The sequence below is a fragment of the Phyllopteryx taeniolatus genome, chromosome 2 (assembly GCF_024500385.1).
Source record: "Phyllopteryx taeniolatus isolate TA_2022b chromosome 2, UOR_Ptae_1.2, whole genome shotgun sequence".
Taxonomy (NCBI): Eukaryota; Metazoa; Chordata; class Actinopteri; order Syngnathiformes; family Syngnathidae; genus Phyllopteryx; species Phyllopteryx taeniolatus.
In genome coordinates this window covers 3598895-3615412 of record NC_084503.1, presented here as the reverse complement: position 1 = coordinate 3615412, position 16518 = coordinate 3598895, and the positions used below count along the sequence as shown (strand labels likewise).

The window sequence follows — 16518 nt, the reverse complement described above, 5'->3', positions numbered from 1 at the left end:
TTAATTAAGTGTCAGGTTCAATTTAGGTTGCACTTCATTAACGTGGAACCGTGACTTGTGCGCGTTACAGTAACATCCCGGTCAGTCCCTTCGATTGTTAAGCAGAGGTTAGCATTAGCTGTTGTCTCATCTGGCTGCGCTATTGTGCACGTCCGAGTAATGACGTGATATTTTCTCCTTCTCCGTCTTGAAGGAGTTGGCGCTTCCTTGAGTGACTCACCAGTGCCACAAAATCAACCATTGTTGACAGAGTCTCTATATTATATAAAGGGGAAGAACCAGTGAAAGCGCTACTAAGCAATGTCTGCCATCTAGTGGTAACCGTTGTTACTACAACCAAAAACTGGTCACGTATGGTGGAGGAAGCATTTTTATAGTCTTCCAAAATTAATCAAGGGTCCACTCCAGTTGCCAATCCCTGCTCCAAATTGTTTGAGTGTTACACTTTGTTGGTTCCATGATTCTTTCCCCCCATTATTATTGATAATTATTTAATAACGGCATGCAGGTTTAGGCACAAAATCAGAAAACATAAGTGATCTATCTTTTCTCGCGTGACTTGTTAATGTATCCCAATTTGGAAACATGAAACTTGTCTTTCTCTCAGAAGTCTGTTGCCGTTTAAACAGCTGTAGCATGATGTTACCACAAATGGAACCTGACCAGCCAACTTCACATTTTGCAATGTGTTCCATGTACCCCTCTATATTTATGTTTTGTTTTGGACATCCACAACTTTTACGGGAGTTATTTCAGTGCCATTGCTTGATATTTGGGCGGCACGGTGGAGAACTCGTTAGAGCGTCTGCCTCACAGTTCTGAGGACCGGGTTTCAATCCCCAGGCCCGCCTGTGTGGAGTTTGCATGTTCTCCCCATGCCTGAGTGGGTTTTCTCTGGGCACTCCCGTGGTTTCCTCCCACATCCCCAAAACATGCATGGTAGGTTAATTGAAGACTCTAAATTGCCCGTAGGTGTGAATGTGAGTGCGAATGGTTGTTTGTTATGTGTGCCCTGCGATTGGCTGGCAACCAGTTCAGGGTGTACCCCGCCTCCTGCCCAAAGATAGCTGGGATAGGCTCCAGCACTCCCGTGTCCTTTGGTTTCATTGGGTAATTTTCTAGCTTTTCTGACGTTTTAGCATTTTGCTTTATTTTATCAACTAGTGTTTATTTCTATGTCTGCTAATATTATCTTTACTGCCTTTTGAATGAGGTAAATCCATTAAAAAAACAACAACTTGGTGTTTGTGCTGCATTGCTGTGCGTGTGTCATGTTGGCACCCAGTGATTATGTCCATGGTAAAAATAACCTTTAATCTCATCTCACTTGTGTTGTCAGCTGCAGCTCCTTTATAGAACATGTCGCTCTGATTTTGCCACGATCACATCACGCATGTTGCAAAATCATAAAAAGAATGTCACTCCCTCCCTACTTGAACAAGCCACTATTTTCACAAGCAAGGGTTTCACCAGTCTGCTTTCACATGCTTTGTATAAGTCATCCATGTCTGTGTCCCATCTCATTAGGGTATGTTTTGGAGTTGCAGACAGAGTCTTTTTGATGAGATGAAGAGGATTTCTCAGGTAGCTGTGCCTTATGTTTGCATGTGCAGTGGGCATTGAACTGTCATCATCAGCATGTTGGTAGCTAGCTGCATGTGATCGCATGAGGACCATATTCGGATGGGGTGTACGATGACATCATTGAGAAGAAAGGCTCGAAAAGTTCAGTAGTGTGGAATTATTTTGGTTTTGGAAAGTCTTACAAGAAACAGTAGTTTTCCACGGCTGCAGCAGTAAGCTAGTACAAACGTTAGCGCCTGTTGTGTCTCACTGCTGATGGGCTATGTGCGTCAATCTAACTGGCATGCTTATTGACGCCGCATGATTGGTTCAGTGTGGAGCGACTTGCATTATTATTGGCTATTCGTATTGTCTGTCAAAACATGGACAAATGCAATCTATTGAAGTCTTTTGACCGAGTCTCAAATGTTTATGAAGTACAAGTTATTTTGAGAGAGCCATTTTTATCGTTTTATTATCACTTGGCTCTAATTCAGACATATTTTGACAGAGCGTCGTAGCCGCTAAACAGTGAGTGAGAGACTGAGCCGGCCACCTCGTTGGTAGCACCTCCCCGCTTTATCCAGAGAAGCGTGCGCTGGGCACTGTTTTTGCTTGCGTCATCACGCCATCCTGTTTTGGCTGTTTTGTTGTGACGATAAAAGTCTTTCTGACGAAAACTGAAATGGCACTTTCGGCCCATTTTCTGTCGAAAATCTTGGGTCACCAAATTTTCAGTGCATCCCTAAAATTGGTTGAAATGTTATTTAATTTTTTAAATGTCCATCCCTTTATTCAAAATCACTACGTTATTTCAAATTGCCAGTGCAGAAAATGACATTAGAGAACATCCATCCATTTTCCGTAGCGCTTATCCTCACTAGGGACGCTGGCCTGCTGGAGCCTATCCCATCTATTCTCGGGCGAGAGGCGGGGTACACCCTGAACTGGTCGAAACTCAATATTGAATGAAAAATCACTGCAATGTGCATGTTTCCCTTCACTGCAAAAATGTAGCATTAAAGTTTATCATAAGGCAACAAACTAAAATTTTGCTTAAACACTGAATCTGGAATAAACAAACTTTAATATGATAAACACATGAGAAATCTAATTTGCGGTAAAAGACATCAGTGGTATTTGTTTGTTTTGTATTTAAATAGACAACATGAATTCTTCTGTCTCTCTATCGTCTATTTATCCATCTCCAACTACCTTTCTTTTTGATGTAAATCTTTTTTCAAAGGCCAACTACAAAACAACCCAAAAAATAAGACTGTCCTTCAATAAAAATCCAAACATCAAATTATTAACAGTCCCTGTCTAGGGGTTGCTAAAAGACATTAAAAAAACATTAATTCAATTATATTATATTTTTTGTTACCGCCACATTGCGCCGCACGTGACAAACAGGTCAGTCTTTTACTTTAGTGAACAGATAATCTGCCTCGCACCGGTCTTGGAAGTTAACTGTTTTCCATCTTTCGTTTCGCCCTTTTCGGGAAGGGGAAGTGTAAATTTGCCCGAGGAGACTGGTAGCGTAGTTGCTAACGACTGCAACAGAAAGGGAAGGGGTTCTCGCTGGTCTAGACTGATGGGCCAACACACTAGCAAAGCATTCTGGGATTTGTAATATTAGTGTTGCATGTGCTATATACTGGCGGGCCAGCTCTAATACACATTTTATATGGTCTTGCGGGCCAAATATAATTACATTGTGGGTCAAATTTGGGCCTTGGGCCTGAGTTTGACTTCGCACCCACATTCACACTTTAGAGTTCTCATTTAACCTACCATGCATGTTTTTGGGGATGTGGGAGGAAACCAGAGTACCCGGAGAAAACCCACGCAGGCACGGGGAGAGGAATGCAAACTCCACACAGGCGAGGTGGGATTTGAACCTGAGTCCTTAGCACTGTGAGGCAGAGGTGCTAACCAGTTGTATACCGTGCCGCCTAATTGATTAATTGATTATCAAAATAGTTTTCCATTAATTTGATAATCAATTAGCTGTCGATTAATTGTTGCACCTCTAGAGATGTTCCCGCAGAAGAGAGGATACTGTTGAATGAAAGGACTTCCTTTACTGAGTCTACGCTTGATCACAGTTAAACAAATTGCCATTAAGGGCTTAGCTTTTACATGTCACCCGTCATTTATAATGTGCAATATTTAAGTATATTAATAAGTATATTACGTATTTCCTACACAAACCGTTACATAGTGGCCTCTACTTTCCCTGCATGTGTGCCATCCTCATCCTACTCTAGTGTGAACAAACAGTATGTTGACAAATGTTGTGCCCAGTGCATCATGGCATCACTTCCTGTAGCCTCCTCGCCACCGTTTTAGTTAACCAAGCTAATCTCTGAGAAATAGGGCTGGTGGCCAAACCATTTCCCTCAATGAGTGTATTTCACATAACCCTATATATTTAATTTTTTTGTGCCTGTCTGATTGCGTTTGCATCTTGCCCAGTTAGTAGATTGAGAATGTGAAAAAAAAAATTTGATGTGAAGTCTTCAAATGGTGACATATTTGTACCTCTGCCATTGGTATAGTTTGACGCCCTTGGCGTGTGTGTGTGTGTGTGTGTGTGTGTGTGTGTTCGTGTGTGTTGTTTGGTTAATTAGTTTCCAGTAAACTTTGTGAACAATTTTAGGTCAAAGAAAAACATTTTCCATTTTCATGCTGGATATACAGTAACTGTATAAAGCAAGCAATTTGAGTCACTCACTCTCACAAGATTCAAAATGACACCCTCTGTCCATTTTTGGTCATCTTTCATCAACCCAGAAGTTGTGATTACTTTTTTCATTGCGTGTTCCTCATCCATCATGATTAAATTTAGATTTACATGTGGAATGTGGGTCTTGAAAAGAGGACACCATAAACAATATTTAGACCTCCAGAAAACATCAGAAATCTCAAATAATGTGCAAACAGGGAGTGAAATAAAAAGTCAGAAGTTTAAGCCTGTCATCTGTCCTCTCCGTGCCAAGGACTCATTTGAATATGGCTGGATAACCTGCTGTATGTTTTTCAGAAATGTCACTCAACTTGTATTAGTAGGTTTGGGCCGTAACACTGCATGACATGAGGTGTCTTCTGACTCATATGTTGAACGAGCATTGTGCAATAAATGGAAGTTGAAATGTACACCAGCTTTGAACAGACTAAACACAGGATGGAAAATAGGGGCTGTCCAGTCGTGCCGACTGTTTTCCCATTGTCTTGTATTTCAGATCCAAAAAGCCGCAGAGGAGCCTAGAGTGCTGTGTATAATCCAGGACATCACCTGTGCCAAGACTGTCAACGAGAGGTTGACCTTCAACCTTCCTGCGTCCACTGCCCTCTCTAAACTCTATGAAGATGTTGCCCATAAAGCAGGATATGTCAATGGCTCCTTTGAACTTGCCTGGGGAAACACACAAGACATGGTTGGTAAATTTTACTAGCTGCACACCACATGATTAAAAGAAACTCAATTGTAGTACCAGTCCAATGTTTCAAATTATTTTGAGAGTTTACATAGTCTCATGACATCTGTTCCCTTGAGGCTGTTCTGTATCTGAACCTTAGTTAGTGTTTAGTTAATGGAGTGTTTGAAATTCACACATGGCCTAACAGTTTAATTAAATAGTGGATTTGGACATACCATCGTTCACTTCTACAAAGTAAATGGAGTATGGGAGTTTTTGCCTACTGTCATTGCTTGTATTTGCTGATGTTGAATAATATAGAAGGAAGACAGTATGTGCTCTTTTGTGTACATACTGGCCCCTTTTCTTAGAGGAGCCCAAACTAATCCCACTGCTGATCCAGTTCAAAGCCTAGGTGCTGTGCCTGTTGTTATCTCACTGAGTAGGTCAGTGGATTTAGCTACTGTACGTTTCCACTGCAGCTCTTTGCTTGCTCATCCTCAGCATGGCTGTCAGGGGCCATCAAGTGTGCACCTTTCCTTCAAGCTATTGTACATTCTTTATACGCATGAATGCTGAGACTTGAGATTTGCTTCCGTTCTCGCTTAAAACTGATAGACCATAAAGTATCAGCTCCATGCATCTAGCATGTGCACAAACATAAACCCATGTTACATAATTGACTGCATTCAGTCGGGAAATTATGCAGCGCAAGCAAACCACCTTCACATGAGGCTCATCAATAGTATTAGCTGGGTGAACAAATATGCGCCCTATCACTTTACTCATTAAACTCACCTTTTGGCATTTACACACAATAATAAATGTTAGGGAATAAAGCCAATTTTAACCAAAGGACACCCTGTAGTAGAAAGACAAATGCTGGTTAGTGTAAAAAATTGATGTCTGAATCTTCCTCTCCTTTTGTACATCTAGACACCCCTGGAGCACAGTGGAGAGGTGTCGCTTCTGGATTCTGGGTTTGAGCCCTGTGGTAAGAGGAATTTCCTCCAGCTAACAGACAAAGATGGAGAACAACCACATGTTGCTTCGGTGAGTGGTGCATAGGTTATTAAATGAAATGCAGTGCTCGACTTTAACCAAGCAAAAAATGTAAAAGGTCTTCCATTGAGTAAATACAACTGGGTAAGTTGTTTGCTTCACATTTATAAAGCGTCCAGAAGTTATTTCGGGGTCAAATATTGGCCTCTATAAATGAAATGAATCAATTGAAGAGGTTGCTGAAACCATAAAATTGGGTAGCTGAAGAACTGTTCAAGGCATTATTGCAGTCTGTAAAGATAGCGAATGTTTTTTTTTTTTTTTTTTGTATTATTTTTTTAAACCGTAAAACTCACTGCGATGTTTGCTAGTGGAAGCTCACACATTTCCCTACATACAATGTAACAGCATTTGTAGGCACATAATTTATTGGCTTTACAGACCAGCTGTGTATTGAGCCAACGGCTTATAATTCAGGTTTAATGAAAAAAGGCTGCACTTTGTTTGCGAGTGTAAAGGTTGGACTCAAATTTGTCAGGCCACATGAGTCTCGAATGACTCTGTTCTAGTGTCAGATAAGCCAAGAGGTGAATAACGTAATACAACCATCATGCGTAGTGTTTACTGTACACACCTATGGGGCTCGTGTTTTGATCAATGCTTGTTTCAGTGGATCAAGTACAGGTTCAGCAGTCATGTAAGTTTGACAGTACAGTATGTTGATGCAATAACTAAGATGAGGTTGTGTTTTTACTTACTGAGAAAACTCAAGTTTCTTTCTGTGTATTCACGCATTCAGGATGAGTCGGGAGCAGCCGATAGCACTGGACTGGATGATGGCTCCCAGGAGCGATTCATCGGGCCCCTGCCCAGAGACGGCACCGTGGGTTGCAGTGGTGACTGCAGTAGCCCCTCTTATTCTTACACTTCCATCCTCAACAAATCTGAGACGGGTGAGCTATTGCCATCTGTAAAATGTGTAGTAATATTCATCCTGTACAACTTCAGCTGTCTTCTTAGTTTGGCTCTCTCAACCACTCTAGGTTACGTGGGTTTGGTCAACCAAGCAATGACCTGCTATTTGAACAGTCTCTTACAAACACTGTTCATGACCCCGGAGTTCAGAAATGCCCTTTACAAGTAAGTAAAGATGGACAGTAAACAAACACGTATCTATCACGGGTGATGCATTCCAGATCGAGCCACAATAGGTGAAAATCCAGACTATAGAGAGAGTGAAACTATGTTAAATCATTTTATAAAAATAGTTTTACCCCTCCCTCATGCTTTAGTCACATTTAAAGTCGTTAAAACACACTTTTAAACACTTTGTACGCTTTTTTTTTTTTTAACAAATATGTTTACAATGTCTAAAAAATACTTTGTATTGTAGAGTCTGGGTACAGTGGTGCCTTGAGAAGCCACGTGTTAAGTTTGCTTTTTCAGTGACTTTTTAAAACATTTAAAAACGTTTGTTGTCAACTTCAGCTGGGAGTTTGAGGAATCTGAAGAGGACCCAGTCACGAGCATTCCATACCAGCTGCAAAGACTTTTTGTTCTTCTCCAGACCAGTAAGAAACGTGCCATAGAGACAACGGATGTGACGCGGAGTTTTGGATGGGACAGCAGTGAAGGTAAAAAATTTGCACTCTCCCATGGCTGGGGTTATGTTGTTTGAGGGGGAAACATCACATGCCATGGACATTTATTATCCTTTTTTTATTTTTATCCCAGCTTGGCAACAACATGATGTGCAAGAACTTTGCAGGGTCATGTTTGATGCCCTAGAGCAAAAGTGGAAGCAGACAGAACAGGTGGGAGTAAACACAAACCGAAAATCAGCACAAACAAAACAAAGACTTTTTGTGAGAAAAGGAAAATTGGTGAATAGGACACAGGATGTTTTGACACTTATTTTTTTCCTTTCTTTCTTTTTTTAGTTCACGGGCCAGGCAGAATTGTGAACACTTGTGTCTCTGTAGACCACATGGCTGCTCATGAGACAAATAAGCTTGTGATTACATATTGAAAATAATGCGACTTACTAAGTATCCTGTGTAAGATTAGATTTATTTATTTTTTTACAGGTCATTCTTCCTCCTTGAAAAATAAATATACTGTAGACTCCAGTAAAGTCATATTTACCAAATGTCAGTCAGAGGCTTTAAAAATGTTTTTCGGTGTGTTTTGTGAGTAACAGAATATGTGCAAAAAGATAACTCGAGTGCACAGAGTTCAAATCCAAACCCCTTGCAGAAAAGGTTTTTTTATAAAAACTATGATTTTGAGAGTCAAAGGGATGTTTATTTCAGTACCAAATTTGCGGCACATTTTTTGAGGTTGCACACAAACAGGCAAACTAGGTATTAACACCTCTTGAAGTGCAAAAGAAGTGTAAATTGAATTTCCACCCTGCAGAATGGTTGAAGGATTTTTCTTCCAAAATTGGTACCCCACCGAAAGCAAAAATGGCATGCTGACATGTATCAAGACTACAGGCTTTATGAAAATGTCAGTGCTGCTACTTTGTGAATGTTCCTCCTGTCATGGGGCAAACAAATGGTGTTAAAATATGTTAAATGTCAATAACTTTTTATTTTTAATTTTTTTTACCATGCCTGTCTTCTATTTCTTTGTTGGATTTTCACCATGAATCATGTAAGTGAAGGCCTGGCTGCATTCTTCTCTTCAGGCTGACTTGATCAACCAGCTGTACCAGGGGAAACTCAAGGATTATGTCCGCTGTCTGGAGTGTGGCTACGAGAGCTGGAGGATTGATACTTACCTGGATATTCCTCTTGTAATAAGACCCTTCGGAGCCAGCCAGGCCTATGGCAGTGTGGTATGTTTACGTCTATAATGTTATGTGCACTCTTGTTGCACATAATGGTGTCAACAAGAGTGCTAATTTGAATACAATTTAAATCAGTATTTAATTTTGGTATTCCAGGAGGAAGGTTTGCAGGCATTCATCCAGCCAGAAACTCTAGATGGGCCCAACCAGTACTTCTGCGAACGCTGCAAAAAGAAATGTGATGCCCGGAAGGTGAGCTCACCATAAATGACATTGCGCAATCTCTATGCAGAATGCAGAAGAGCCCTTCTGAAAATTCAGTTATTCCTGAAATCCATCTATTTCTTCTACAGGGCTTAAGGTTTCTGCATTTTCCTTACCTGCTGACACTGCAGCTCAAGCGTTTTGATTTTGACTACACCACTATGCATCGGATCAAGCTCAATGACAGCATGACTTTTCCTGAGGAACTTGACATGACTCCATTTATTGATGTGGAGGATGAGGTGAAAGTAGTAGTGTAGTAACCTGTATTTACAGATTGTAGCCTACTGAATGTATTGACATCTCAAATGTCCACCTCAATATAGCTCCCAAATTTTTTTTTTATAGATGAGCACATGGTGTATTTGCTTTAAAAATCCTTTCTATTGTGGTCTGTTTAAATGGCATTTGTAGAAGTCGCCTCAGACGGAAAGCTGCACTGACAGTGGAGCAGAGAATGAGGGCAGTTGCCACAGTGACCAGATGAGCAATGATTTCTCCACTGATGATTGTGTGGATGAGGGCATTTGTCTGGACAGCACTGGCAGCGGAGAGCGGGTCTTGAAGGCAAAGGTATTTGCTTGACAAATCTGAATTGTTGTAATAAAAGGCGTGGAAGCCGTCACCTTATCGTGGTGGAGTGTGTGTGTGTCCCAATGATCCTAGGACCTAAGTTGTTTGGGGCTTTATGCCCCTGGCAGGGGCACCCATGACAAACAGGTCCTAGGTGAGGGACGAAACAAAGCACGGCTCAAAGACCCCTTATGATGACGACAAACTATGGACTCAGTTTTCCCTTGGCCGGACGCGGGTCACCGGGCCCCCCCCCCTCTGGAGCCAGGCCTGGAGGTGGGACTCGAAGGCGAGCGCCTGTTGGCCGGACCTGCACCCATGGGGCCCGGCCGGGCACAGCCCGAAAGGGTAACGTGGGTCCACCTTCCCATGGGCTCACCACCTGTGGGAGGGGCCATAGGGGTCTGGTGCAGTGCGAGCTGGGCGGTGGCCGAAGGCGAGGACCTTGGCGATCTGATCTCCGGCTACAGAAGCTGGCTCTAGGGACGTGGAATGTCACCTCTCTGGCAGGGAAAGAGCCCGAGCTGGTGTGTGAGGACGAGAAGTTGAGACTAGATATATTCGGACTCGCCGCCACACACAGCTTGGGCTCTGGTACCAGTCCTGTTGAGGGGTTGGACTCTCTTCCACTCTGGAGTTGCCCACGGTGAGAGGCGCTGAGCAGGTATGGGTATACTTATTGCCCCCCGGCTCGGCGCCTGTACGTTGGGGTTCACCCCAGTGCGAGTGGGTAGCCTCCCGTCCGCCTTCGGGTGGGGGGACGGGTCCTGACTGTTGTTTGTGCATATGCACCAAACAGCATTTCAGAGTACCCACCATTTTTGGAGTCCTTGGAGGGGGTGCTGGTGAGCGCTCCCGCTGGGGACTCCATCGTTCTGCTGGGGGACTTCAATGCTCACGTGGGCAATGACAGTGAGACCTGGAAGGGCGTTATTGGGAGGAACGGTCCCTCTGATCAGAACCTGAGCGGTGTTATTTGACTTCTGTGCTCATCACGGATTGTCCATAACTAATACCATGTTCAAGCATAAGGGTGTCCACACGTGCACTTGGCACCAGGACACCCTAGGTCGCAGTTCAATGATTGACTTTGTGGTCGTGTCATCGGACTTGCGGCCGCATGTCTTGGACATTCGGGTGAAGAGAGGGGTGGAGCTGTCAACTGATCGCCACCTGGTGGTGAGTTGGCTCCGATGGTGGGGGAAGATGCCGGTCCGACGTGGCAGGCCTAAGCGTATTGTGAGGGTGTGCTGGGAACGTCTTGCAGAATGTGTCAGAAGGAGTTTCAACTCCCACCTCCGACAGAACTTTGCTCACGTTCCGGGGGTGGCGGGGGACATAGAGTCCGAGTGGACCATGTTCCGCACCTCCGTTGCTGAGGCGGCGGACCGGAGCTGTGAATACTTCGAAAGAATACTTCGAAGACCTCCTCAATTCCACTGACATGCCTTCCCATGAGGAAGCAGAGTCTGGGTTCTGTGAGGCGGGCTCTCCTATCTCTGGGTTTGAGGTCACCGAGGTGGTTAAAAAGATGAGATTCACCCAGAGTTCCTAAAGGCTCTGGATGTTGTGGGGCTTCCCTGGTTGACATGCCTCTGCAACATCGCGTGGACATCGGGGACAGTGCCTCTGGATTGGCAGACTGAGGTGGTGGTCCCCCTTTTTACGAAGGGGGACCGGAGGGTGTATTCCAACTACAGGGGGATCACACTCCTCAGCCTACCTGGTAAGGTCTATTCAGGGCCGCTGGAGAGGAGGGTCCGTCGGGAAATCGAATCTCAGATCCAGGAGGAGCAGTGTGGTTTTCGTTCTGGCCGTGAAACAGTGGACCAGCTCTACACCCTCGGCAGGGTCCTCGAGGGTGCATGGGCGTCCTCCCAACCAGTCTACATGTGTTTTGTGGACTTGGAGAAGGCGTTCGACCGTGTCCCTCGGGGAGTCCTGTGGGAGTGCTTCGGGAGTATGGGGTACCGAACCCCCTGATACGGGCTGTTTGGTCCCTGTACGACCGGAGTCAGACTTTGGTCCCCATATCCGGCAGTAAGTCGGACTCGTTCCCGGTGAGGGTTGGACTCCGCCAAGGCTGCCCTTTGTCACCATTCTGTTCATAACTTTTATGGACAGAATTTCAAGGCGGAGCCGAGGTGTAGAGGGGTTCCGGTTTGGTGGACTCAGTATTGCATCTCTGCTTTTTGCAGATGATGTGGTTCTTTTGGCTTCATTAAGCCGTGATCTCCAACTCTTACTGGAGCAGTTCGCAGCCGAGTGTGAAGCAGCTGGGATGAGAATCAGCACCTCCAAATATGAGACCATGGTCCTCTCCGGGTCGGGGATGAGATCCTGCCTCAAGTGGAAGAGAGTTCAAGTATCTTGGGGTCTTGTTCACGAGTGAGGGAAGAATGGAACGGGAGATTGACAGGCAACTCGGTGCAGCGTCTGCAGTGATGCAGACTTTGTATCGGTCCGTTGTGGTAAAGAAGGAGCTAAGCCGAAAGGCGAAGCTCTCGATTTACCGGTCCATCTACGTTTCTACGCTCACCTATGATCACGAGCTGTGGGTCGTGACCGAAAGAACAAGATCCCGGATACAAGCGGCCGAAATGAGTTTCCTCCGCAGGGTGTCCGGGCTCTCCCTTAGAGATAGGGCGAGAAGCTTGGTCTTCCGGGAGGATCTCAGAGTAGAGCCGCTGCTCCTCCACATCGAGAGGAGCCAGATGAGGTGGCTGGGGCATCTGATTCGGATGCCTCCCGGGCGCCTCCCCGGTGAGGTGTTCCGGGCACGTCCCACCGGGAGGAGACCCCGGGGACGACCCAGGACACGCTGGAGAGACTATGTCTTTCGGCTGGCCTGGGAATGCCTCGGGATCCCCCCCGGAAGAACTGGATGAAGTGACAGGGGAGAGGGTAGTCTGGGCGTCCCTGCCCCGGCGACACGACCTTGGGTAAGCGGTAGAAAATGGATGAATGGAAAAGTAGATGCAATTAAGTTCAAAAAATAAAAAATTCTCAAATTCTATTTTTGCATAGTTTCCCCACTTTAAGATCATCAAACAAATGTTAATATTAGACAAATATAACCCAAGTGAACTTAAAATGCTGTTTTTAAATGCTGATTTCATTTATTAAGGAAAAAGAAAAACTATTGTTACCTGGCCCTGTGTGAAAAAGTAATTACCCCCCTTTGTTAAATTAGGATTAATTGTGGCTCATCACAATTTTTGGTTAATTTTCACTGATCACACCCAAGCCTGATTACCTCCGGACCTGTTCAATCAAGAAATCACTTCAACAGAATATCTCCCAACAAAATCAAGTTGGACAAATGATCTAAAAAAGCTGCAACAAAATGACACGGTCCAAAGAAATTCTCGAACAGTTCAGAAATAAAGTAATTGACATCTATCTGTCTGGAAAGAGTTAAAAAAGCCATTTCTACAGCTTTAGGATTCCAGCAAACCATAGGGAGAAGCAATATGCTCACATGGAGAAAACATGGAACAGTGATGAACCTTCCCAGGAGGCTGCAAAGTAACTCAGGACAACTTCTAAAAAAACAGCAGGCCTCCCTTTCCTCAGTTAAGGTCAGTGTTCATGATACAATAAGAAAGGCAAAAAGAGCAGAAGGCTGAAAGAACATAAAGGTTCGTCTTACTTTTGCAAAAAAACAAAACAAACATCTAAAAGATTCCCAAGACTTTTGGTAAAATATTATATGGACTGACAAGATGAAAGTTGAGGTATGTGTCTCTTTACTAGGCTTTACACGATCACGATTTTTGGGGCCGATCAGCGAGTTTTAAAAAAACGATAACCAATCACCGATCCGATCACAAGATGGAGTAATGTGACTATTTAAATGTTAAATGTACATTAAACAATGTATCTTTGTTCTTCTTTTTATGCCAGTGAGGCATAGTGACAGACAGAACAAGTGAATGGTCTTCTATTCGATTTAAGGAAGTAAATACAGTAATTAATGTATCCACTTTTTGTGACATTTTTGTTTGTTGGTGTGCCGTGAGATTAAGCAATTGTAAAATATGTTCCTTGGCTCCATAAAGGTTGGAAATCACTGCTCTCGTCAGATTGTGTATTCTAATCAGTCAGGTCAAACCAACATTATATGACAGAAATAATGGGTGCTAACTGACTGTAATAAAATTATTTTTAATTAAATTACTTTGCCCACATCGAAACCTTAGAGGATGGTTCGACAGAACGGCGACATGTTTACGTCCAACCGTTCGTGCTACTGCGAGCTTGCAAGGCTACATAACATTTTATTGCCTGCTTGCGAGCCGTATCATATTAAAAGTACATGAACATACCTCAAACAAGCCTTAAACAAACGTCCTCTCCTGTCCTGAGCACCGGTGACCACCATCACACGTTTTTCCCCATTTTGTCCTCATAATATAGTCGGCGCGATCCACTCTTGTTACAAGTCGTCGCCACAGTAACGAGTGTATCCGGTCGCATTTGAGTTGACAAGATAAAGCCCAATGATCGTAAAAAACGGGATGCGGTGGTATCAAAATACAAGATTTTATTGCAGTAGCCTGACAGTGCAATCGCGAGAGCAAATTTGTCTTGTAGTCTGAACTAGGCATTACGTGTTGTCTGTCTCAGACGTGTTGTCTGTGCCACACCGCCGCCGTTTTTTTTTTTTTTTTAAATTGGCCGTCTGATATTTATAGTACTACGTTAAAAGACACCCGACTAGGCTAAAAATAAACTAGCTTTTGGGTTCAAATATACTGTGCACGCGGCGACACGGAGTTCATGTCTTTTGCGGAGCCATTGATCGGATCGGCGAATTATGACATTAAAGCCGATCAGCAAAAAATGTTCATTATCGGCCGATACTGATCAGCCCGATCAAATCGGTGTAAAGTCTACTCTTTACATCTGGCGTAAATGTAGCACAGCATTTCAAAAAAAGAAAATCATACCAACAGTCAAACATGGTTATGGTAGTGTGATGGTCTAGGGCTGCTTTTCTCCTTAAGGACCTGGACAGCTGTGATTGATGGAACCATGAATTCTGCTCTTTAACAGAAATTCTTGAAGGAGAATGTTCATCCGTCAGTTTATGACCTCAAGCTGAAGCGCACTTGGTTTCTGGAACAGGATAATGATCCAAAACACACCAGCAAGTCAACTTCTGAATGGCTTAAAAAAACCAAAACGAAGGTTTTGGAGTGGCCTAGTCAAAGTCCAGACTTGAATCCATTTGCAATGCAGTGGCATGACCTTAAAATGGCCGTTCATGCTCGAAAACCCTCAATTTATGCTGAGTTCAAACAATTCTGCAAGGAACAGTGGGCCAAAATATCTCCACAGAGATGTGAAAGACTCATTGCCAGTTATAGAAAACACTTGATTTCAGTTGTTGCTGCTGAGGATGGCCCAACCCAGTTATTAGGTTTAGGGGGCCATTACTTTTTGACACAGGGCCAGGTAACTTGAATATTTTTTTCCTTAATAAATGAAATCACCATTTTAAAAACAGCATTTTAAGTTCACTTGGGTTATATTTGTCTGATATTTACATTTGTTTGATGATCTTGAACATTAAAGTGGGGAAACTATGCAAAAAATATAAGAATTTGAGAAGGGGCCAATACGTTTTCACGGCAGTGTATTTTAAACTTTGTTCTTTTAAGAATTAAGTTTTTATGAGAGATACACTAATATCACTTCTTCTTCGACAGAGTATGAGTACAGCTACTTACATTTAAGTACTCGCGGATACGGAGTACCGATACCTGATAATACTGTTATGTTTTATGAGTTTGCTATAAATGTTTTAATCTAATATTGTTCAAAAACACAAACTTTTTGTTGTACTCAAATATGACACTTATTATACATACAATTAAATGTTCATAAACACAAAATCGAAATTTTATTGAACATGGAATTAATGTCACCAAATATAACACTTTTGATACACATGGAATAATCCTAAAAAAAAAAAAAAAAAAAAAAAAAAAGAAGTGCCAAACTGCACAGCGTACCTTCAGGGACGACAGAATAGAATCCTATCTAACAGGCTGGTAAAGCAGTATTGGCTTTTGTCGTATCTGAGTGTTTCTATGAGTACAAAATACAGACATACAGTATCGGAAGGTATTGGTGCATCCCTAGTTTATATTAATTATTACACTAATTTCTATCCCTGAGGAGTAATTACACGGTGTGTTGAATTCATTATGCAGTCAATCTCACTATTTTTTTTAGTCTGAGTAAAATCATTTTCCAACACTTTTTGTCAGAGTTTGCTGAGCTTTGAACTGTTCTCCGTCATGGTCCATTCGGGAAGTGCTGCAGGCGGCCACTATTACGCCTGCATCAAATCCTTCAGTGATGGCCAGTGGTACAGTTTCAATGACCAGCATGTTAGCAAGGTCAGTATCAACCACTGGGCGATATCTTTTCCTCGAGATTAATACGAGAGCGTCATTGTCACAAGTGTCAAACGTTCCCTGTATTGTTTTTTCTCGGGTTCTAATCATCCGCACTGTCGTCTCTCTTCACTCCTTGTTGACGTGTTTTCTTTTTTGGATAGATCACCCACGAGGACATCAGAAAGACTTATGGGGGGTCCTCAGGGAGCAGAGGATATTATTCCAGTGCCTTTGCAAGGTTGCTTTTTTGGTTTTGTTTCTACTGTACAGTTTCAATACCTGCACAGTAAAAGAACTTTAACCTGTTTACCGTATTCCAATGATAAACTGGGTTTTTATGTTTATATGTTCTCTCCCAACAGCTCTACAAATGCTTATATGCTGATTTATAGATTGAAAGATCCCGCAAGGAATGCAAGTAAGAAACCTATTAATTTGCAAACAGTGATTCATGTTACCAGTGGAATGACTAATGCTTTTTACTGACCCA

General features: G+C 43.0%; 1 protein-coding gene across 5 annotated transcripts in view; it reads left to right on the top strand.

The window, feature by feature from the left end:
• usp47 (ubiquitin specific peptidase 47) overlaps positions 1-16518 on the top strand; it is a 31706-nt gene that overhangs the window by 4070 nt on the left and 11118 nt on the right. For 2 of the 5 annotated variants that reach the window (XM_061754138.1, XM_061754155.1), the window contains exons 2-14: positions 4809-5003; positions 5922-6038; positions 6787-6940; positions 7031-7127; positions 7476-7621; positions 7722-7801; positions 8680-8829; positions 8938-9033; positions 9135-9287; positions 9460-9618; positions 15897-16028; positions 16190-16266; positions 16391-16446. In XM_061754138.1, the coding sequence (XP_061610122.1) occupies positions 4809-5003; positions 5922-6038; positions 6787-6940; positions 7031-7127; positions 7476-7621; positions 7722-7801; positions 8680-8829; positions 8938-9033; positions 9135-9287; positions 9460-9618; positions 15897-16028; positions 16190-16266; positions 16391-16446 (1612 nt within the window). Of the gene's footprint in view, positions 1-1527; positions 1585-4808; positions 5004-5921; positions 6039-6786; positions 6941-7030; positions 7128-7475; positions 7622-7721; positions 7802-8679; positions 8830-8937; positions 9034-9134; positions 9288-9459; positions 9619-15896; positions 16029-16189; positions 16267-16390; positions 16447-16518 lie in introns of all 5 variants that reach the window. The other 3 variants (XM_061754128.1, XM_061754146.1, XM_061754164.1) reach the window with 3 other exon arrangements.